This window comes from Crocodylus porosus, unplaced genomic scaffold (genome assembly GCF_001723895.1).
Source record: "Crocodylus porosus isolate Cpor-Errol unplaced genomic scaffold, CroPor_comp1, whole genome shotgun sequence".
NCBI lineage: Eukaryota > Metazoa > Chordata > Crocodylia > Crocodylidae > Crocodylus > Crocodylus porosus.
Window position 1 is genome coordinate 55,444,872 of NW_017728907.1, and position 24,642 is coordinate 55,469,513.

General features: G+C 41.2%; 1 protein-coding gene across 1 annotated transcript in view; it reads right to left on the reverse strand.

Moving 5' to 3' along the window:
• The window catches only part of USP24 (ubiquitin specific peptidase 24), an 89,420-nt gene that overhangs the window by 58,130 nt on the left and 6,648 nt on the right, over positions 1–24,642 (reverse strand). Inside the window, exons 2-12 of the mRNA XM_019531490.1 lie at positions 15,156–15,321; positions 14,026–14,093; positions 10,873–11,016; positions 9,933–10,055; positions 9,028–9,063; positions 8,357–8,422; positions 6,558–6,623; positions 5,323–5,397; positions 4,376–4,534; positions 2,601–2,715; positions 1,953–2,056 (exon numbers count right to left, since the gene is read on the reverse strand). Coding sequence (XP_019387035.1) covers positions 1,953–2,056; positions 2,601–2,715; positions 4,376–4,534; positions 5,323–5,397; positions 6,558–6,623; positions 8,357–8,422; positions 9,028–9,063; positions 9,933–10,055; positions 10,873–11,016; positions 14,026–14,093; positions 15,156–15,321 — 1,122 coding nt within the window. The remainder of the gene's footprint in view (positions 1–1,952; positions 2,057–2,600; positions 2,716–4,375; positions 4,535–5,322; positions 5,398–6,557; positions 6,624–8,356; positions 8,423–9,027; positions 9,064–9,932; positions 10,056–10,872; positions 11,017–14,025; positions 14,094–15,155; positions 15,322–24,642) is intronic.

Genomic DNA, 24,642 nt, shown 5'->3' on the forward strand with positions numbered 1-24,642 from the left:
ACTTGTACAAAATAAGCACCAAGCTAAATCTGTTGGCCCACGGGTGGCAGTTACAATAGTACACGCCTTTGAAAAAACGTTAAATGGATATTACATGAAAACCTCTAGTATCCCCCACTCTGCTGACACATTTGGGTACTTATCAAGGGGGAGAGCAGCCATGGAGGGGGGATTTTTTATTTTTTTTTTTTATTTTTTTTTAATTAAAAACAGGTCAGGCAGATTAAAGTAACCTGAAACATAATGGTACTGTCCATCAACACCCCACCCCCCACCTCAAATGTTCAGCTGAAGATGCGATGTGGTCTGATCTGCAATCCTAACAATTGTGCCTCCAGCCGTGCCACGTGCATGGCAGAAGACAACTGTAAGATCAGGGATCAGATCCCAGTTGGGCCATGTTGCCAGTGCAGGGGGAGCCCAACTGAACGCTGGCTGCCCCTGGGGACCAATGGGGCCAGTCTGAGCTCCCATGTGGTCCCTAGAGCCAGTTGGTCAGCTGTTTGTTGGCAGAATTGGGACTACCCCTGGGCTTAAGCCCCAAAATGGTCCTGATCAGTTGATTAGGACTACCCCAGGGCTCTCATCTTGCCACTGTCCTGATTAGGCCAACAATCAGCTGACTGAGACTTTGTTCTGGGGCTGGAGCTTACCATACATTCAATTTAAAGTATGATGGTAAATAGCCACAAGGGCTGCATCTACACATGCACTTTAATGCAGAGTTGACCAATTAGCCCCGCAATAAAGCATCATTGTCTGCACATGCACTGGCATTACGGCGCATTATATTAACTCTGCTAGAGTAAGTTAACTGTTGGGGACAGTACTATCTTACAGTACAGTTATTTACTCTGCCAAAACACACGTGTAGATGGGAACAAGGGCTGGCTGAGGCATGAGGTTGCTAGAGTGCGGGGGACTGCCACACAGCTCCACATTTTAGCACTTGTGTCCCAGTCAGCCCCTCCACCACCTGACACCACTACCTGGAGCCCAGAGCTGACCCCCTGAGCCTGCTGCCAGCCCGGGGTTGCTCTGCCCCAGCTCAAACTGCTGTGGTCCCAGATGCATATGCAGATGCTGTGCCCAGAAGCAGCTGACTCGAGCCCAAACTATACTCAAGTTCATTTCTTCTTCTTAATTGCTCATGTAGATGCAATAACTTCATAACAGGTTTTCTATGTAATAACTTTATAGCTGGTTTCCTGTTTTACTGAGCCATTAATCCAATGAACACATGGCCAGTTTATACTTTAAGATGCAATTAACTGGTTAATCCTGTTGTGAGTGTAGTGTCTGCCTAGGGCCTCAGGGAGAACAGGATGACAAAACTGTGGAGCTGGAGGGTAGACACTGCATTTCAGTATTATCAAGTAAAGGAATCCTTCAGGAATAAGATGCTTCCTCCTACATCCCCAGTACACAAAATAGCCTGCAACCTACAAGGGCCAAGTTTAAACCTAGATGCATTATGGTTACTGTTTTTTCTTAATATTTTTCTCTATACTCAATTTTGTTTTACTATAAGTATATATGAAATCACTTGGCAGTTTCATGCACAATCTACCTAGCAATGAAGCTACCTTAATATTTTAAGAACTGGTGATAAGATGTCTAGATCATTTCCTTGCATGTGATTAGTGCTTAACAGAGTACAAGTGAAGAAGCTCTCTTTCTAAAGGTGTTCCAGCATTATCATATGGGCAAAATGTTAATGGCCATGGCTGAAAATGAAAAATTCCACTGATATTTAAATTAATAATGCACACCATGATTCTGTAAGGAAATTAACCAAGTAATATGACGGTCCAGCCCATAAATGAACAGCTATAAAACCTTAGAAGTAGCTTGACTTCGTATTTTCACACCAAAATTCTAAACAGCCACCTTAAGACACTGGCTAATTTTTAAAATGATATTTAAAAAATAAAAAGCACCCATAAACGTACCTGTATTCTCCAAATCTTAGTGAGCTCATCTAAAGATAATTTACTGCCTAGCAGTTCAATAATTCCCTTTATGCGGTCACAGTATTGCGCTTGGTCTATATTGCCTAAAAGAATAAAAGGAGACAGATGAATTGCATTTTTAAGTTATCACAGAACACGAGTCATTTCTTAAGTCAGCCACAAGAGGCTTTTTATTTTCAGGAAGTGTCAACTAAATCTTATTTCCATCGGAAAATTCTGTATCTGCTATTTATTACAGGCTATTCCTAAGATTACGAAAAAAGAAAAATCAGAGAATAGAACTGAAGAGCAATGATGGATTATTTTCTGTGCATTTGACAGTACTTTATCAGAGAACTGAAACTGACTGGAGGCAAAACTGTCATTTCTCTGCTGGTGGGTATTAACTAGTAATACCAGCTGCAAAGCTGGAAGTGAAACTGAGAAAGCAGTGGCAGACAGCCACATACATGAAAAGAAGAGTGGGGTTTACCAGTGATATTCTCAAAAACCTTCTTAGCATCAAAATAAATGGTAGTAGGCTAGCAGATTCTCTGCAAAGGAGTTTCCTATTCAGAAAACGGAATAGGATTCCAACTGATTGTCCCATTAATTACAAGGCAAGGTACAAACTGCAAGAGTGCTTACCTTCTAGCGCAATTGATAAAACAGAATTTTCTACTAGCCAGTTTAATAATCGGTCGGTATCTATTGCATTCTTCACCGATTTGGATACAGTGCTGTCTTCTATTAATTTGGTTACCTATAAGTCACAGAATGTGAAACTTATATCTATGTCTAATTCTCAAACACAGTAAAATCCATTCAAAAAGTTCAGTGGGGTATCACATGCACTGGAATTAAAAACAGACAAAAAAAAAACCCAACAAAAACCAGCCCGCTGTCAAAGGCCAGGAGCAAAAAAGAAACAGCTTTGATGTTTGTCTACCTCTAAATTCCCCAGCTTCCTACTCCCATTCTGTCACTGCATACAGAGAACTCCTGTCCTGTAAATGCAGGTGTACCAGGAAGTTCTCAAAGTATGTGCCTTCCTACACGGCTCAAGTTAGTTCTGCATTTTCATTAGACAGAGAATTCTCACATCTCAGTTTCTTCTAGTAATGAGTGACCACAAAACTTTAAAAAAACCCTAAATATGTGAAATTAAATTAGTTTACTAGGAAAACAACATTCTCATGACCAAGGACACAAAATTAAAGTAAATACATTAGTAAACTTTGTTTGATTACAACTGTATCTGTTCCCCTTAGAAACAAGAACCAAATTTGAGAGAAGCCCTAAAATACATTTAAGGTGCAGCTACATGAGACGTTTACTATACAATAGATTACTTTGTACAGTAAATGTATCGCTGTCTACACATATGCCCCTATTAGGTTGGAGTAAATCAATTTACTCAGCAACAGTGCATGTGTAGTACGCTGCCCTGGCTGGCTAGGACACAAGGATTCTTCAGTGCAGAAACTGCCCGCTGCACAAGGGTGCTCCAGTGCAGCCCCAGCCAGCCCCTCTACAGCATGCTGAGCTGAGGGGGTGCAGCCCCGGGCTGACAGGCTGACCCTGGGGCCCCCTGCTGGCTGCTCTGCCTCAGCTCCAATGTGCTGCGATCCTGGGCATACATACAAATTGCAATAAACTCTGGAGTTTATCGCTCCAGAGTTTACTGTTCCCGGGCATGTGTTCAGACGGTGCGGTGCGCCTGGGAGCAAGAAACTCCAAAGCAATAAACTCTGGAGTTTTATTGCTTCGCGTTAACTGCATGTGTAGACATGCTCTTAATGTAAAAAGCTTTCTAAAGAGAAGTTTCTGGGAGAAACATGCTTTCCTAAGAACTGAAGGAATCAACCTTTCATTTTGTTGTATGCATTCTGTGGGGTAAAGATGCCTCCTAGTTCCACTTGTATGGTCCCTGGCACAAAGAGGGTATTTGCCCATGATGGGCTCCCAGGCACAATGGTAGTCCAAACGCACCCAAATGGTGACAGTCTGGTAAGATTCAATTCAGAGTATGTCATGCTTTTATGGAGCTCCATATTACAAATAAGATATTTGTTTGAAATATCCTAAGCAATGCACAGAGTTGGCAGAACGATCTCTCACTGTAACATCCATGAAGAGCAAAGACTGTTGTTTATGAATATAGCTGAAACTCTAGCTGTAAGAGAAGGGTGAAAGTACCTGAATTATTTCCAGCTAGGAAACTAGCCCCTGAACCCACTAAACTTGCAAAGCTTTTCTTTCTTTCTGTGGTTTTTTTTTTGTTAGATTGACTTGCTTTGCCAGCTACTACGAGTTGAGATTTTCCAAAGGCAACAATGTTTAGAAACACTGAACCCCTCTGCCATTTGGGCATCGTTTGGGTGCAGCATGAGTGGCCCAAATACTGATATATTCAAACTTACTTCTTTGAGGGAATTCATTTTTGCACTGAAGTGAGGAGACTTCAACATGCGCAACAGGATGTCCAGTCGTAGGTCATCTACTACAGTTACCAGGTCAGGCTGGAAGCGCATGCATAGGAGCTTGATGCCAGACAAGAGCTCAGGGATACTAACTAGCCTCTGTTAAAGACAAATTATCATTAATGCCTGCATGGCTTCTTCAGTGTTCTACTTTAAGCATGTTTCAGACTTTGAAGATGATGAAACAAAGGGTACCACCCATGATTTGGGGCAGGCTGCTTTCTCTCTAATCTGTAGTAGTGTGTCTGTCTGCGAAGAGCTACAAGAGTGTTACTTTCACTACTGGAATCAGCGGTAAAGAGGTCATTTCCACTGAAAATTCAGTGGGCTAAAGCATGTGTCTAGCACACATAGTTTCTAACTAAAAAAGAAAGACACGTTGACCTCATCAGATGACACATTTAGTAAAACCTAGGGAAGCATCATAAGTCATAAAAATTAAAATCAACCATGTTTTCTAAATAACCAGTGTGATATTGTTTCTGAAAGAAATGCAACAACATGTTTGATGCAAACAATACAGAGCAAATCAACTAAACTGAGTCTAATATGCTGTTGGATATCAAATATCTGAAAGCCAAGTTAGAACAGAAGGCATGTAGTACTTTGTAAGACTGCATTTATAATAGCGTGTTTTACAACTATCACGGGAAAGGATTTTAGGAAGGGAAATCTGACACTAGAGATTTTCTGAAGATTACGTAGGCCTTGGTAAGTGCACACAACACATTACACAGGATTCTATTACATATATTCCCAGTCTAAATTCAGGTCAGGATATACTGGTCAATGGAAATTAATTCAAGTTGTTCTGAAGTTACTACTGTTCGGCATTTCCAACATATACAAACACATTCACATTGCATACTTGATGAGCAGAAAGTTACCTTGTCTTTTAGGTCCTTTTCTTCCACATTTTGTACATATTTAATCATTTTATGAATGACTGGATCCAGCATGGGCTAAAGAATTTGAGAAAAATAAGAATCATTTTGTATTTCCTAGAGCCAGTTAAGTTACTTGGAAGATCTGGTTATGGTGAAATTAAACTTAGAAGTTTCTTTCTGAAAAGGCTAAATGACTATAAGTTCACAATTAATTACTTTGGATACATAAGCCAAAACAAATATTGCATAAATCATCCAGTGACTATGAGCAGGGAACGAAGCTAAAGAGTCCAAGATAAAACGGTCAGTTCTGAATGACGTCCTGCCTTAGGTCAGGACAATATCTGACAGATCTAGGTTTTTCAACATACACCAGTTATCACACGTACAACAAAGCCATCTTCCCATTTATTTCTTCCTACTTGCTTTCTCTATGAATGAAGAGTTACAAATATATTAGCCATAAATGGGACCAAAAGTGCGTATGAGGTTAGGACTAATAAAGATTTCTCTCTCCAGCAAAATTTGTCCACCTCCAGCTCAGATACATCAGCTGTAGATCTTAGCTAAAAAGAACTGGGAGTCCAAAGCAAAAGGTATCCACTGGGCCAGATTATATTCTCATCTTTGGTTTACATTGGTTTAATCAACTTGATGTTTTGAACCTGCATTGAAAAGCTCATTCATACCATGTCTAGCTTGAATTAAGAAGTAGCACTTATACTGTTTCGGTTACAAAGTGATGTATCCAATCTCTATGTCCCAGGTGTATCTCCACCTGCTTCCCTCACACAGCTTTGTTCATGGATAAACTCAAAACTTTCTTCACTTTCAATAACTCACATCTGAATTTGTTGGTTGTTAGCAATATCTTCTGAAAGGCACTACTTATAATAGATGCAGAAAGTGAATCTACAGATTGCTTTTAAGACAACACATGGCATTCAGCCAACTAACATTTTGCATCTTAATGTCAGACATGTTTCAGTGTTTAAAAAAAACAGAAAGACAAAACCAAGCAGTCAGCCATTTGATACATCTCAGAAAACTAAATTCAGCCTTCTGCATGACTTTTCAGATTTCTACACCAAACTTAACAGGTACCAGCTGTGATGACTTTCGGATACCATACTTTAGAAATCCACTTAAAACATGAAAAAAAAAATCAATACAAAACCCAAGAGAACAATATTGCTGAGAGTTTCTGAGAAGAACTCAGAACAGCAGCATTTTACCTGCACTACAGAGCAGTTGAGATACTCTGCACATACTCCAAGTGGCTGAACTAATGCAGAGACTGCCTGGAAGAAAGACAGGAGACACTTAGAGACAGATAAAAAAAAAAAAAAAAGACTCTTTCAGGGGGAATACAGTAAAAGGTCTGTTATCTGGCATCCTCCGGGAATGCAGGATGCCAGTTAATCAAATATTCCGGTTAATCAAATGTGCACCGTCTGATGCACTCCCTGGCATGAGTGTGCTGGGGGACAGGGAGGGGGGCCCTGCATGTAGGCTGCTTTGCCCTGGACCCTGGGCCGAAGAAGCGGCAAGATTCTGCTTGCGGCAGTGGCGAAATCCGGAAGCGGTACTTCTGGTTTCGCTTTTGCCACGTCCCTCGGATGCTGGTTAATGGAGTTTTCTGGCTAATAAAGTGCCGGTTAACACAGCTTTTGCTGTAATAACATTCTTTAAAATACAGGTGCAGGCTTACTAGTGTCTGTCTATCCTGTATGCGCAATTTTACTCTCTTGCTTACAATTTTACATCAACGTGAGAAGGATTCTTTAACTACTCATGACAACAGCATCCAGTCCAAACTTAAACCACTGTATGTTTTAGAATGGCATTGCATCTCTTCCTTGCTAACCAAAAAAGCAATGATGGTGGTTTTCATTATCACACGGATCTGTTAGTCCGCTTGTGATCTCATGGCAACAACCAATAAATACTTTGAGAGCTTGCTTTACAGCACCGAGAACAACAAATAAAAGTTCTGTGGAAAGCCACAAGGCAGAAACTCTTTCCTTAGGTTCTGAATTTATGTTCTTTATGGAGTTCTGTGACAAATCCTCCTACCTTCAATAGAAAGTAGATTTCTGCATAGAACTCAAGGAAGAATCTTCCTCATACGGATCAGCCATACAAGGATTTTTGGGGCAAGATTTTTTAATACTCAAATTTAAGAGAAAGAGTTACTGCCACAAGAATTTCAACCACTGACACATCAAGATCTATTTCGTCCTCAAACAAGGCAATTTGCCTGCAGCAAGAAATGGGATGCTATCACCAAGAGACCGTAAATTAAGTGAACACAGTAAAAATTAGTTTCCTAAGGAACAGGTTACTAGTCATTTTAGAAAAAAATCCATAGCAATACATGGCCAGCTCCCTTTTCCTCCTGTCATATTTGATTATGAACTACTTTGCTCTCCTTAAGGGGCAAAATTAACACACTGACAAAGGAAACAACATTTCCTCCAAACTGCTTTAAAATGAGGTATCTCCTCCAAATCACCCTTAGTTCTTGGTTCTTAGGCATGGCAAGTTAAATTTGAAAGCTGGTATATATTTTAAATTTCCTAACTTACATTCAGTACAAAAAAAGTTCAGTTGTATGAAGCTAAGATATCACAAGGTTTATATGGTAATTCATTAATCAGGTCTAATTTTGCTGCTGTAATTTAAACATTTGGGTTATTTAGAAGGATTGACACTTTAGAGATCTTAACATTTACATACAGAATAATTTCACTTGCAATTAAAATGTACCTACTTGTGAGGTAAATAAAGGAACATCTTGAGAACACACAGGACATAAAACTGCAACCTAATTAGACCTCAATAATGATAAATCCTCTCCGGGAAAGATTCATGCCTCCTCAGATCCCCAAAACATGTTTCAACAGTATAACTATTTTCTGCCATGCTTTTTGGAGTACTGCCTCAGTTCTAGTGGGTTTTATTGAACAGGATAGTAGCAATTCTATACATAGAACACTAACTTAAAAAGGAAAATAGCAAAAGGTTAACTTACCCCAAGTTCAATATCTTCCGAGTTTAGTTTAGACTGAATTGCTGAAAATCCACCCAGCTCTGCAAACTGAAAAACAGTAGAATGGCAGTAAATTAACATACACTACCCTTCAAAAGTTCAATAAAGCAAGTATTCCAAGTTTTTACTTGAAGTATAAAAAGCTGTGTTTTCCAGTGATCAGTGCAATAAGAATTCAAGATGGCAGGCAAAGTATATGCGAACAAGGATCTCTTACTAGGATATTTAACCAAATACTCCTGTTCACTGGAGCTCTCATTATAAAATTATGTTCAAATCCTGAGTTCAATAGCAAGCTTTGGAGTCTCATACCTGAAGCAAGAGGTGGGCAAGAGAAAGAAGAGTGAAAGATACACCCAGGATGATGGCCTGAGATACAGAAGGCAGCCCTCCCCCCCATTTCCTTATTCTCCAGCAGCAGCTTTTTGAATGGCACTGCAGCCTCAGAGGTGCCCTCAGCTAAGTGGAACAAGCCATAAGGTCACAGGTAGGTAGGGAGGCAACTCGACCAGGAAAGCACCTCATCTGACAGGTAGAGCAGGGTTAAAATTTTAAAACTTGCCGCCCATCTTATAGGCAAATGAGCATGAAGAATCAAGGAACAGACACCAGAATTGGTACTTTGGCTCCCACTTACTGTTGGGTTTACTTACTCTGTTTACCAGATCCACAAGCCACCCGTGGGGTTCCTAGATGATTAAAAAAAAAAAGTTAACAAAATTAGTGAGATATTTGCAACAATGCCAAAATTGAAACCAATACTGTGGAAACTGCATTATATTTAAGGCTCTAAGTTAATCTGCTTCCCATACGTGCTATTAGCTAGAGCTTTTGGACATCCTCATTGGCATAATCCTTTTTTGAATGATACCTGACATCAATAACCATGTGTTATCACAACAGTAAGTTCCGTGGCAGGTGCCTCACAAACAGCTATTTATACCTTACCAGTGGTGTGGAACCCTACTAAACAACTTTAGGCTCTGTTTTCACAAGACCCAACTTGCTTTAGGAAACGAATGAAGTTCTATTTATTTCCCCAGTGTACATGCTACTGTCAAAGTGCAAGCATCAAAATGCAAGTCTGAATGGAGGCATATGGGCAGGGAAGCAAGACTGCCCCTTTCAGAGAGATGCTTCTTCTGAGACTGCTAACAAGATGGTCAATTAAGATGGTGTTTTGTAATGTGGATACTCATATATTTGGTCTTGCCCAGAACTTGGTCATTTCACACTGTACAAATAAGGAAATAAGGATGATCTTTTAATTGCAACTGATCTACTAGGTATGGTTGTAGCAATGGTTTTGGGGGGGTGGGGGGGTGGTAAAGGACACCAATTCCAGAGTCAGGTCCCACTGACGAAAACTTAGCACTGGTAAAACATTTAATGATTTTCTAAACAAGCCAGTTTTTGTATTTAAAACCCACCCACTGAGGTTACTTGAAGATTAACTTCATCTTGCTTTGGATTAACAATTATAGTAGAACCTTTGTACTGTTCAGCTTTGAAGGAAGTTTGTTCTGTAAGAGGGATTTAAAAATGTAAATGCACTCACCTTCTGGAAAGTAGATACGGGCGAGACAGCATGCATATTGCCTTCCCCAAAGACTTCTGCCCAATTCCTCTGGCACACCTTCATTCGATTCTTGAAATGATACTCATTGTCAGGATTAAATGCCTGGGGGAAAAAAGCCAAGCACAGTGAATGGCCCTCAAGAATAAACCGTCTTAGTAATATTTAACTTAAGGGACATAGTTCCTGTTGACAGTTAAGTATTTCAAGTGAAAAGGTAAACATTTAGCTAGACCATCCATAGCTAGACCATCCATACCACTGTTAATTAGACTGGACTGGACACAGAGGTATCTCAGAGTGCCATACAAACAATTTTAAACATCCAGGTGAGGCAGTTATATTTGTCTCTACTTTAATGGTTGAGGACAGACTCGAGAGCAATTTGAAAATAGCTGTAATAGTGTCAGAGCTAGGATCACCAGACAGGAAACCCTGCTCCCCAAACCCCTGCTCATTCTTTAACAATGTTGTCTTTTTAGAGCCAATAATACAACATAAGATTTCAAAAATTAGCTAATGAGTTAACTGTTGAACTTTAGATTCCTTGAAATGGGCTGGATCTCCAGAAATGCCAAGCACTCACTATGTAAAATGCAGGTGTCTCTGTTATCTCAAATTAGACACTCACAAACCAAGGCAGGCAAACATCTTACCACAGTTTATAGATAATTAAACTACAATTTAAATGGTGACAAGTAGCAGTAGTATTAGAAGTCACACATTCCTGAGGCCTATATATGCACGTGAGTACACAATGGATTTCTAGAGATTTCCACATTTTAAGGATGTTTGTTTATGAACTAGGGATATATCTAATGAATATTATTTACTCCTGTATCACCCATTATTTTTCCAGGCAAGTCGAAAGGTACCATGAATTTATTATACTGTCATTACAAGAAAACATATAGATAAATACCATTGTAAGCACACCCAGAAGCCCAACAGGAATTGGATCCTGTTTAACTCTTTCTGCAACCAAATCAACTAGTAGCATCAGCATATTGTAGATTCCCTCATGGATTTCAGTACCCCATTTATGAACAGCACTTGACGTCAGGAGCTACCAAAAAAACAGAAAATTAATTTGTAACTTGACCACAACATCCAAAATAAGAGTAACAAGCAATTCAAACTCTGTCAGATCATAAATTTTCAGGATAACACTTACTTTTAGATGCTATTTAGGAGTAGTTGACCCTTGCACAAATATTAGCTTAGAGTTCATTTTGTAGTAACATGGCAGAAAAAGCAACGTTTTTAAAACTACCAACTAGAGGTGCACCAGTACATCGGTCTGATATCGGATTGGTACCAATATAAAGAAAACAGGTTGTATTGGATATTGGCCCAATGGGGCCAATGATTTGGCTGATAAATGCCTGTGCTGCGCACAGCCAAAACACAGCACTCAGGCAGCGAGGAGCAGAGCTGGAAGCATGGAGAGCTGCCTCCAGCTGGTAAGGCCAGTGTGATGGAAGGGGAGAGGGAGCAGATCGACATCCTGCGGCGAGGGGGTAGGGGTAGGGGCAGGTGCTGGGAGGGCACGGGGGAGATGGGCGTGCCCCCCCTGGATTTACAAGGGGTGGGGCAGGCTGCAGCTAGGGCTGCATGAGGCTGTTCTGGGCAGGGGCTGGGCTTGGAGTGGGTGGTGGCGGTGCTGGTAGGATGCTGCATCCACCCCATATTTCACCACTGCTCCACCCCCAGCGCTGCCACCAGCCACCTGGCCCAGTCCTGGCTCAACGCCTTGCCTCCACGTATGCACTGGGAAGAGCTGGGGCTGCACCAGGCAGTTGGCGGTGGCAGTGCTGGGAACAGACTGGCAGTGAAATTTGGGATGGATGCATCCTCCTAGCACTGCCAGCACCTGCTCTGAGCTCAGCCCCCTCTGCAGCCCACTCCTTGTAGATCTGGGGGTCACATGCCCCTGACCCCTCCCTCACTGCAAGGGTGAGGGCACTGATCTGCCCCCCCACCACACTGGACTTACCAGCTAGAGGCAGGTGTACTGGAAATCGGATCAGCCAATATGCATCCTTAAATATTGGCTATCACTATCGGGTCTAAAAATCTCTATTGGTGCACACCCCTAATACCAACAGGTTTTAGCAGAGACTAACTTGGATTTCAATACACACACTTTTTCTTTCCTAGTTTACTCATGGCATGGTTTACGTGGAAGATAAGCGTTCCCCCAGTGATTTTATTCCAAAATGCTTGGCTAACATTAAGATATTGGATGTACTGTTCTTCACTTACTCTTAGAATAAGCTAGCCAAAAAGTTAGATTAATTTGATGGCTATAATCATAAAATCATAAAATCAGGGTTAGAAGGAACCTTAAGAGGTCATTCTAGTCCAGTGTTACCCAACCTTTTCCAGCCCATGGCACACTTCCATTAATAAACATTTTCTGTGGCACACCTGTTAAGGCATTTCCTATCTCCATACTTATAAGCCCCTTTTAGCTCATTGCCGTGTCAAAATTCCAGGGCACACCTGTTTATTTTTGATGGCACATCATCGTGCCACAGCACACCAATTGGGAAACATTGATCTAGTCCAGGGGTTGTCAACCGTGGGTACATGTACCCCTAGGGGTACTTGGAAAAGTGATGGGGGGTACCCAGGGGCAGACAAGGATGAAGCAGGGTGGGGGGAGGAGGCGGCGGCAGGGCAGCGGCACCCCTCTCCAGACAGACATGGGGCAGGGGGGCTCACATGTAGCGGCTGCCATTGCCATCCATCACCCTGCGTCACTGCCTTTGCTGTACAAAGCAGGTGCAATGGCACGTGGTGGTAGGTGGCACCATGGGGCGGTGGCACCCACGTGTGAGGCCCTCTCTCTCCACTGCATGCGACCCCCCCCCCCCGCGCATCTGGCTGCTTCCACCAGAAGGGGTACGCTTGTTAAGAGAAAGGTTGAAAACCCTAGATTTTAGTCCAACTCCATGCTCAAAGCAGGACCATCCCATACCAAATCATCCCAGCCAAGGTTTAATACATCACCTCTTTATACAGCTTTCTTTAGAAAGTAAAGAACATGCACTACTGAGGAGGCAGACCCCTATGTCCAATATGGAGGAACCACTGTCCTTTTTGTGTCCTTGTGACAAGGTATTGAGCAGGATTCACAGATTCAGTGGACTCTGACAGGCTGCGCTGTGAGCGCTTCTGCTATGGCCTCAAACTTGCAACCACTGGGCTGTCAATCATGTGGTTTAGTGCCCGCCCCATTCCGGCCCCTGAAGAACCACTGATGTCAGTGAAACAATACACAGAAAAGAGAAAGTGTGCGCATGCATAAAATTGTGACAAATGACTAGATTTATATTTAAATACAGGCAACCCCTGCTTAATGCAGTTTCACTTAACGCTATTTTGCTATAGCGCTCATTTAAAATTAATACCTGATTTCGCTTTGTGCTGAGCCAATTTTGTTATAGCGCTCAGCAAAGCAGCAGTGGAGGCGAGAAGCGGCAGTGAGTGGGCAGGCAGAAATGTGCGTGGGGCTTGCACTGGTGCCGCAGGGCCAGGGCTGGCAGGGGCCCAGAGCGGGGCAGCAGAAGTGGGGGCCCGGGCTGGCGCACAGTGCTGGAGCGGCTGGTGGACAGGGGGGATGGGGAGAAGTGGCGAGTGGCGGGAGGCATGAATGCAGGGCTTCTGACAATGCCCGGGGCCGGCAGGGGCCCAGGGTGGAGTGGCACAAGTGTGGGGCTGGTACGTGGGGCCAGTGGGAGCCCAGGGTGGAGCTGCAGAAGTGTGGGGCTGGTGCGGCCAGCAGGCAGGCAGAGGGGTGGGAAGAGGTGGAGTGCTGAGAAGCTGCAACAAGAAGTGGTGGTAAGTAATCATCTCTATTTACATTAATTCCTATGGGGAAATGGGTTTCGCTTAGTGCGCTTCCACTTAATGCTTGGTTTTTCCGGAACCAATTAAGAGCGTTAAGCAGGGGTTGCCTGTAGTTATATGGTTCCTAGTTACAATAACATTGAACAGAACGGAACGCAGCATGTGTTTCACGAATGGACTCCTGACCATGGAAACTGGATTTGTGCATTTTCTTCCTTACCTTTTTAAATGCTTCAGGCATACACCTGTCCATAAATCTCTTGCAATTCTCATCTGAATCAGAAAGGCCTTTTAAAAAAGGAAAGAAGGTATAAATCTCATGATAACCTCCAGCTGGTCTGGTCGGAGCAACAAACACTCTATTGGGCTTTATATATAATCTGTGCTACAATTTTCAAGGAACAGGGGTCAAAAAAACATGATCTCAGGCCTTCTCCAAACCAGAGGTGGCTTAGTTTCCAACAATTCTGACTTGTACAACTTTATTTTGAATGCAACATCAACAATATGTTGGCACTAAGTTTTCCTGTCAACAGAAAGTATGATTTATACAAATAACACAATATTTTTCTGCCTTCCAGATTCAGCCAAGAATGAACCTGCACACAGACCCATGTTTTTTATTTTTTTGCCTGCTATAACATTTTATACCTTTGCGACCAGCATAACTTCCTTCTTAGCCTGATAGAGACTATAATGGAAGACAGGCTTAAACTTTTTTAACCCAGGAATCAGGCATGTTGCCTCCACGGCACACACTGCCCTGGACACTTGACTGAACAGGGAAGAATCAAGTCCAAGTACATGACACAGCAACAATGTATTTCCATTAGGATACTCAGACAAAATAACTGGTTATACAAGCTGAGTATTGCATGATCAATAAAGAGCAAAATCAATTTAATGTATTTAAAACAAACAAAAGCAAAAACAAAAAACAGTCAATTCTGGTTACATTGAGTAATATAAGGATACAAGAGTAATTCCAGAGAAGTTATTTCAGTTTATGAATGCAGTGCCTTATTCGTGGATTTTGCCATTCGTGGGGGATATGAGAACGTATCCCCTGCGAACGGCGAGTGTCTCCTGTGTTTATTCTATTCTTTGACGGACACCGAAGCAAACAAAACTTAAAACCCTCTTTGCAGCACTAATATGATAAGAAAACAGAAAAAGTTAGCTACTTTATCAGAAATATACATGTATGACTCCAGGCAAAGTGCTAAATTAACATGAAAACTGAAAATGCCCAAGTATATTCTCTTCATGCATATCTACTGAGCTTCCTAAACATACCTCAGGGCCACATTTTTGGGGGGGAAGGGGAGAAGAAAGAGAAACTGAACTTACCAAGCCTTGCTAGGCAAGTAGATGCAATTAGGCACTTGCCTAGTGATTCTTCACGCTTGTAAGGTATGGACCAGTGATCTGTTAAAACTCTGCTCTCCAGTTCATACAAATTGGTTGTAGGAAACTCAATACCCTCTTCAGGGCAATTCCCATTTTCATCATTTTTCTGCGAATGAAAAGAGGTTCAAATACAGAATCATTTTCAGATGCTCCTAACGATTAGTCAGCTCCTTTAAAGAAGACCATAGTTTTCTCCTATCATATTAAGCATGTACAACACCAACTTTAATTGATGTTGTGTCCCTTTTTGACAGAAGAATTTGAAACTTCTATCAAACACCCAGATACAGGGATTGCACTTTGCTGGACACTTTCTTGTAGTTCACATATTTAAATATATATTTACAAGACTTTGTCTTCTAGGATTGCCAGCTATCAATTTTCTCATTGATTCTATGATATCCATTCATTTCCTTAACTGACCAGTTCCTGAAAACTCACCTAAATTGACAAACTTCTGTACTTGCATTTGCAAAGAGCCTGCAAACAGAAACCCTAGGACTTTGAAAATATCAGAAGGCAAATGAAAATGTTTTTAAACTAGTCTCAGTTTTGGGGCCATGTCCCATAATTCTTGAGCTCCGAAGTTGGTTCATCTTGATTTAAATAATATGCAACAATGTGAGCTTCCACAGGTACACCCCAAGACCATCCTTCACACATGCAAAATATTTACATTTAGCCTCACAATCCGTGCAAACAATCCTACAAAGTGTGAAAACTAATACTGTCATACAAAACATACTGTACCCTTTTAACAACAGACTGTGAAACAAAATCACCGCAGATTATGCATAAAGGTAACATTATTTTGACATGAAGTACCCTGATCTATCAAGAATTTTCAAATTTCTTTTCAGTAATTCTCTACTAAATATTCCCTGCAAAACATCTGACTGGGCAAGAAACTATTATTTTGATGCAATTCAGAAGCATGATTTTCTCATCCAACCATTTCATAAATAAAATCAGTCTCAAGTACAAGCTAATTAATTATTTAATGCAGTGATTTATTCAAAGAAAGTTAAGTTTCAAATGGCTGTCCAACAAGAAATATAGGGTATTTTTGCAGTCTAAATGAATCGGCAGAAAGTATTGTATTTCTCTGTCTCCCTCCTGCTCAGGACAAGAAGCAGCCCGAAGCTTAGCTTTAGCCATGTCCTTGTAAATGCCACTGAATGGCAATTATTCCTCCTGTACAGAGAACACAAAATTAGCCTGACACCCTTTGTTAAATGCCATATGAGGTAACTGTGTAAATGGTGCCAGATGAAATAAGAGGCTGGAGAGACAAGTTATCCATTTTTTCTCTTTCATTTCATTTCCAACCTCACATGGGTGCTTGGTCACCCAATGAGTAACAGGGTTTACATGGAGGAAGTCTTTCCCTCTGACATTAAAAGAGCACACAAAACTTCTTTTAAAAGGAAAAAGGACAGAATGTTTGGATCACATTTGGCAGCAATTGGTAATAACTGTCAGAGAGAGAGATGAAAACAGAAGTGCAGTGATAGCAACAAGACCTCACTAAGGACAGAAGCCAAGAACACGTAGGGAGGAAGGACAAGCAGGAAGTATATTCAAGTGTAAGAAACACAGTGTCAGGGAAGTGAAAGGAGTAAAAAGAAAAGAATAAATCAAAAGAAAGCAACTGAACCCAGGAGGAAGTGCTAAGCAAAGAATAAAATCCATTTAAGCAAATCAATGAGCTCCCAGTCTTCCCGCTGCATTCACTATTTGAAGGGTCTGACCCACTACATTAAAAATAATCATTCTGCATCAATTATAACAGCCATTCAAAAGCAGTTAGTTTAGAAACAGACTCAACTTGTACACAGCTGACCTACAGCACACACTGAGCCCCAGTGGTCAAAGCCAAGCAGAACGGGATTGATATTAATATTTGCAGTTAGAGACTCCAGAGTAAACAAGCCCTGTGATTCAGGGAATAAACCTGTCAACAGTCTGGAAGTAATGCCACCTCCCCCACTACATCCAACTTTGCTTTGCAGAGCTAACAACAACAACAACAACAACAACAACAACAACAACAAAAAACCGAGGCAATTTTGTGCCTTCTTTGAAGCTTTGGATACTGATAGCTGCCGTGCTGTAGCCTGATCTGGCACAGTGGATGTATCCTTATGTAATCTTTGTCTAGCAACTAAAACACACATTTACAATCTCCAGTTCTTGGGTAAGAGGTGTTAGAAAGTCTACATAAATTTAATCCTGATGAAAGGCATAAACTGATGACATGCATCCTCCAACATGCACAGCAACATTCAGATTACCAAATCGATTTAATAGTTGGCCTCTTCCAAAGCTACCAATGGGATGCAAAACTGGTGTCAAGTTTAACCAACGATTTACTTGTTTAGCATGAACACGTACCCACTAGGAAACAGATTAAGAGATTTCATTCCATGTAGACTGGAAAAGCTGGTAAAATTAGACTCTCCCCTCTACTATTAAGGGGATGATTATTAGTCCAACAAGAGGCAAAGACTCCGGTCACAGGATGCATATATTTGACACCAAAGTAACAACCATATTGAACTGAGGCTGTAATGAATGAAAAAGACATTTTAGTTAGTAGCTGGTTTATGTGGCATGAGCTGGGGTCTCTTCATTTTTTTACTGGATAGAGGGCCATTTTACATGCATTAATTCACAACTGGTACCAGTTTGCAGTGTGTTGGCTTGGCTGCACTGCTTTACTACATTTCAGATGTACTGTCTTTTATGCTTCCTTCCCCTAAGAGCAGCAACCTTTTATGGTCACCCCCCGCAGCGTGTCGCCACCGATCCCCTCCTACCGCTTAGCTGTGTTGAGTAGCTACTATTATATATCCCCTCCCATGCAACCTCTGCTTTCTTACTGCATGTCACTGATAAATGTGACCCAGCAGAACTGATGGATTCAGCAGCAAGGGAAAAATAAGTAAGCAGCCCTCAGCCCAGAGCAGAGGGCTGGATAAGTAGCAGGTATCCTGGGAACACAGCATGGGGCCCCTTTAAAATTGGTCTCCAGGGCTTGTGCACTCATCCCTGCGTCATTGATCCCTCACTTCCCCCATGCTGCAGGCCAAATCCAAGCCTTATGGACAAGGTGATAGGGATGGTAGGTGGGGTATTGGTAAAGCTGCTTTTATAACCTATTCCATTCTTTGAGAAAGGGGGAGTGCATCCTCAGTATATTTCCAATTCAAAAAGGCAAACCATCCTTGAATGCATGACTCTTTTCTGCTGCTAAAACCATGCCTTAGAAGATATCAGCTTAATTATAACTGTGGATTACAAGGCACAAAAGCATCTCTGCAATTGATGTTAAACTTATTGCAGTCTTCTGTAAGTGCAGACTGTTTAGAAGTCTAACTCAATTTCCATTCCATAATACTGAAACATTTCAGATGCTGCGTTCAAGAGAGATTCAAGTGATTCACCTTACGATAGATTTAACCTTGTGTCTTACAACACACCTAAAATGAGTAATTATTTTCTCCTGAAAAGTATTGCTGCTATTCCCATGAGCCTTCTACACCAATTTAAGCTGTTCATTGTTCAACTTCTAATAAAATGAATGATAAAAAATGCTCTAGAAAAGCAAAGGCTTAAAAACAGCAGATGAGAGAGCTAGGTATCCTGTAGAAAGGCACTAGGCAAGCTTTCACATCATTTCAAACTGAATCAGCAACAAATGTGTGTTTAGGAGCTCACTCTTGTCATTTGTGCCTGTTAAAACAGTCACAGCTGGAAAGAGTTCACCACAATTTGCAGCACGTAGTGGAGAGGCTCAGAACTGATACTGTCAATTCTAGGGCAGCAGGTCAAGGTTAAGGTGAAAAGACTTGTACAGAAACACAGCAATTCACAAGGCAAAATAAACTGCACTCCAGAAACACCATGCAGCCACTCAGAGACACAGGAACATAACACTGATCCCTTTGCTTCAAACAATGGTCTAATTCTGTTACAATAGGATTAAGAAAATCTTCAACATGCTTTTGGAGACATGTACAGATCAGGACAAGAATGGTCGCTCTCTTGATGAACTTTACATACAGCTAGTGTTTCCAGGACCGATATTTTTAAATGCTGAGTAAAGCAAAATGATGAGGACTCTGTACTTTTGAAGGGATCCCTAATGATCATTGCACTAAGATAACAGCAGTAGGGGTTCAAGATTAACTCCCCAATCACAGAGGATATGCAGGCAGTCTTATACTTTCATCTTAGAGACCTTTACAGTAACTTCTGTTTCAAGATTCAGGATTTCAGATCTAAAACAAACCAGAGTACGGTTGTAATACAAGAAAGTTACTGAAACTGTTTTTAACAAGAACATTTTCCTGTTTTAAGGATTGAGACAGTGGAGATAATGAAACATTTAAAGCTGAATTTATTTTAAATACTGGAGCTATGTGTATTGTTACATTAAGCTTTTTCTTAGCAGGTATTTTTATACGGATTTCTAGTGTAATTTCCATAAACTGGCAACACAATGTGTCTGAGGGTATTTCTACAGTCTAGTATATAAGGTAGCGTAGAGATGCCTGTTCCAGTAGATATCAGAAGCATGGCAGAACCTGCTGCGGGTGAGTTGGCCTACACCGACCTCCGTGCTTCTGCAGACAAACAGCATCCAGTGCCTTTTGGGTACCTCTCCACTGTACTGCAATCTGTAGTACTGATATTATGAGTCAGGAAGTTTGATACGGATGATTCTCCAATAAAACATTTTATACATTGGTAAAGGAAGCAAAACTTTTCTAGAGTGATGAGCAAATTCAAACCTGAGCCATACAGCAACAGTAACGTCCTTGCACTTGACATGCTGAAGACCTTGAAGAGAGAAACTCCTAAGCCAAGCAAACAAAATTCATACACCTTATGAACTGAGAGTAAGCTAAAGCCACCTCAGCTGTTGAGTTTACAGGTCATTTCAGAATCATCCAGCCACTGACCATTTCTACTCATGCGGCCAAGTGTCCATTAGCAAGGGCTCTGTTCCCAGGATTTCTCCACCCTCTGGCTCTTTGCCTGCCTACACTCTCAGTTCTTACGCTAAGTGCTCACAACACTGTGGGGGCTGACTCACTCATGATTTCAGGCCATGCTAGTATCTTATTTTTCCTTTTTTAGAATTCCATCTTATTGTTGTTAGCCATTTTATTAACCTTAGTTTTGAAGTGTGGAAGTAGAGTTGTGCGGATATGCATACGTGTGTGCACGCACAGGCATTCAAAATACCACTATTTCCACTAGAAAAGAAATAGTTCTCCAGGTTTAAACAGCTTTTAATGAATCTTTAAGGCACTATGTAAGCATGCTGTGTTTTTGACAGTGCTCAGACCTGGAGAAAGTCATTGCTGACTTCTGAAAGCAAGAATTGTTACGCTTCTGCTTTTCAAGAATGTGCTTTTGAAGTCTGTATTATAAAACCTGTTGAGGGAGACGGAAGTGGAGGAAAGGTTAGCCATTACATAAGAACTGAAGCCTAAAAAGGAAGCCCTAATTGGCTCTGAGGTCATGGTTCAGACCTTTGAAAAAGTTGTTTTCAGTACTCGACTCAAAATTACAAGTTACATCAGACTCTGGCATACTATTTTCTAGTTGATTTATTGCAAATCTATAGTTACCTTCTTTAAATTCCTTCATACTTCTATTATATGCTTCTTTGTTTCATTTCACTGTAAGATTTTTAATAAAATTTATAAAATAGAAACTGTACTACCTCACATTTCTTTCAATGAGCAAGATGAAACCAGAATATTTGAGGGCCTGGAGAGGATACCAAGAAGTCAACCAACAGCTGGACTATTTATCCTTAGGGTGTGAGTTTTGCTAAATGAAGGGAACATTAGGGCAAATAAGCAGACCTTAATTTTGCTGTTTCAGAGGACATGGACACACAAATTGCCACTTGGTAAGAAAAAGGTGGGTAGTTACAGCTCAACATGCACCGTCTCAGGGAACGAAAGCCAGCTCAAGATCATCTCTCCTCAAGGAAAAGAGAAGCAGCTACCGTGAATGAGTTTTCCTTTTGCATATGGCAAGAGCAAACACAGGAAAGTTACCGTGGAGGGGCTAATTTACTATGGACCCCCTTCTCCCCTGCCAATATAGTGTGCTCTTAATAAGAAACTACTCCACTGATGCAAACTGGTGTCAGCACATTCCACACCACAGGGCATGCAGTAATCCAGTTCAAGAACAATGGCTGGACTATATGAAGTACACAAGGACGAACCAAGAACCCAAGCCCTACTTCCAGCTCTTCACAGACATGCTGTGTGACAGTACGCTAGTCACAGTTTCTTAAAGCTTTGGTTTCCTCATCTGTAAAATGGCAACAAGACACTTTCCTACTGCAGAATATAGAGTGGAATTCATCAGTGTTTGCAGGATGCCAGGATCTTCACATCAAAGGCCAGCTACAAGCAATATGTTGAATACCTTTAAAAACCGAGGGAGCATTTCTCCACTGTCTGAGACATTACATCGAATGTGTCACAATGAATCCTGAAATCAAGACCTGACATTTGTTTTCCCCTAGTTACTTGTCAAGAGGAATTCTGATTAAGGCAGAATCTATTGTCTAGCATGCAGGTTTATTCTGCCATCTGCTTGAAACCTCATTTTAAAAATCCATTTTTAAAAGAAATATCTTCTGTTGGTCAGAATCCATTACTTGTGGTGCTAGGCACTGAACAGCTTTTTAGCCATTAAAGCTGCAACTCTGCACATATATTGTGCTTTCAAGCAACTCTCTCAAAAACACTTTGCCTACCAGATAGGGTAAGCTGCAACATTTGTATTTATTTAATTTATAGAAACTGATGCATATCAGCCCAATCAGACGAAGTCATTTCTTTGAAGTCATGCAAATGGCAGATCTGGGAATATAACCAAAAGGCGTATCCAGATCCATGCGTGGTACCACAAACTACACACACTGCACATGCAAGTATTTGCCATGATGCTAATCTGCAGTGTGCTGGGTTTATTTTGGCACTGGGATACCCCAGGGTCAAAAAAACAAACAAACAAAAAACCTCTCCCAGAAAAAAGTGGGATGAAGCATGTGACAAAAGTGCATGCTGCCCCAAACCAGAGACCTGCCAGCCAGAGCCATGCGCAGGTTGCTGGCTATGCTCTGTGTATCCGGATTGCTGCCACTGAAGCCCCAGGAAGGCTCCAGGACCCAGGTAAGGCTGTTGGGGACAGCCCAGGTGCTGGCCCCAGCCTCCCCTACCCCATCCGGGCAACTTGGCATGCTCCCGTGTGCGTACAGGGGCATTTCCTGGGGACAACTAGCAACAGCACATGTGTCCTGCCTGCTGCTAGTTGTCCCTGCAAGTTTCTGCTCTTGGGGATGTGCCCAAAGAGTCTATTCCCCTGATTGCTCCCAGCACTAGACCAAATCATCTTATCCAGGCATCTCATGGCAAGCTTGACATCTATTTTTAAACTCCAAAAATTACATCATATGCAATTTACTCTACATAACGGAACAGATATGCACAGAATATTACACTTTCAATACCTACTCTACATCACAGGAGAACTTCCTCAGTGCAACTCTGTAACTGGGAGATCCACTGCAAGCACAAACACATCTCTACAGCAAGTTCTGCTTATTTATTTGTCCGAGTACAGGTTAGTTGTACAGTTTCATAATATACAAGGGAAGCGTTCAACAGGTTATTTTTAAAATCTTAAGCCTTAGCAAGGCAGGATGACACTAGAGAACAGTGATCTTAAATCTCTGGAAAAGGCTGCTTGCAGGCAAGAATCATGGAGTTTACTTGTTAGCAAGGAAAGCTTTATTTTATTGATGTCTGGCTACCAAAATGTTATTAAAAAGAAGCCCAGATTACATCAGTCTTTGAATGACTGATTTAATTTCCACAGAACAGCTATAGTTTGAAATTGTGCTATGCACCAATTTACACAAACACAGCTTTCAGTATGGATATGAGAAGCAATTAGTCATAGCAGGTTGAGGAAGCAAGGTTGCTATTCAGAGTGTGTGAAAATAAGCATGCCATGGCTAGCTCCTCCTAGCTCAGGCTAATTTGGAGTCTTTATACAGACTAATTTGCCCCCATGAAACTTCTAACTCCCTCTGTGCAAGTGTTTAAAGTAAGGTGTTGGCTATGAGTTTACATTAGACTAACAAGAACAGGTTACCAATAGCATCTCTCTTATTTGTTAAAATACCTTATAATTCTTATCCCCAGGATAGAAAAATAAGAACTATGAGCCTACGTCCATCACTCAAAACTGAAAGCTAAACAAATAAGAACACCAATAACTTGCAAGAGAAAATACTTTCAGCTTTCAAGCTAGTTTAGAAATTAACTTTAATTAGGATTTTATTTAAAAAAAAAAAAAAATGCTGCTGGAACCAGAATTCCTGGTTTCCAGGGTGATGCCGTGGTGTTACCATTCAGCATTTACCCCAGCTCACTTGACTAGATGTTCAGAGCCCAGAACAATACTTAGATATTAAATGGGCTATAGCAGCCAACAGGCAGTGGGAACTCAAACCTATCATTTGCCCATGCTTGATTTCATAGGACAAGCTGTGCACCTGGCTTAAGGAAGGGCAATTTTGAATTTTTCACTATTACCTTCACACTCAGTGGCAACTGTAACCTAACAGGAGCTACAATGATATCAGTTGCCAACGGTTTGGAGCTTTTATAAAGCTAGGTAGCATGCGGCTGGCATAGAGTGCTGGAAAGCCATTTGTGAGCCATGGGAGAAAAAGAAAGAATCACAGAATATGCCAGATTAAAACGGTTTAAAAAAAGGCCTCTGGATATATTTAACAGACAGATTTGTATACTTTTATAAAGCCACAACCCTGGATCCTAATCATCAAGTTGATGCTGAGAACATGTTGGTGTGATCACACACAAAGACAGTCCCCCCTGCCAGAAAACCAACTATAATTCTATAGTAGCAGTTCAACACTGTGCCATACAAAGGACAAACAATGAATGACTGGGCTTCCAGAGTTCAAAGAAAAATCAGTACAAACTAAATACTTTCTTCCAGCCAGGTCACTAGGTATTGACATAAAAGCGCTGCAATGAAACAAGTTAGCCTGAGGACAACAGATCAATAGGGACAGATTTTCAGGATTCTAAATGAGATATTAAATTAGATTGACCACAATAAATTAGCGAAGTAAAACAAAGCTGCCACTGACCTTTTAAAAAGAAATACATCTCAGCATGTATTATGGCATCCATTAGACTATCTCATTTGTGAAAAAATCAAGTGCTTAGTTCTGATCTCTCTGAAAAAAAACAGAAGTAAATCTCCTTACAAGGAACTGAATTCCAAGTCAGGTCTACTGTTCTCTACTATCACTGCGAAAACAAGTCTAAAGATGTTCAAGGACAAACATACA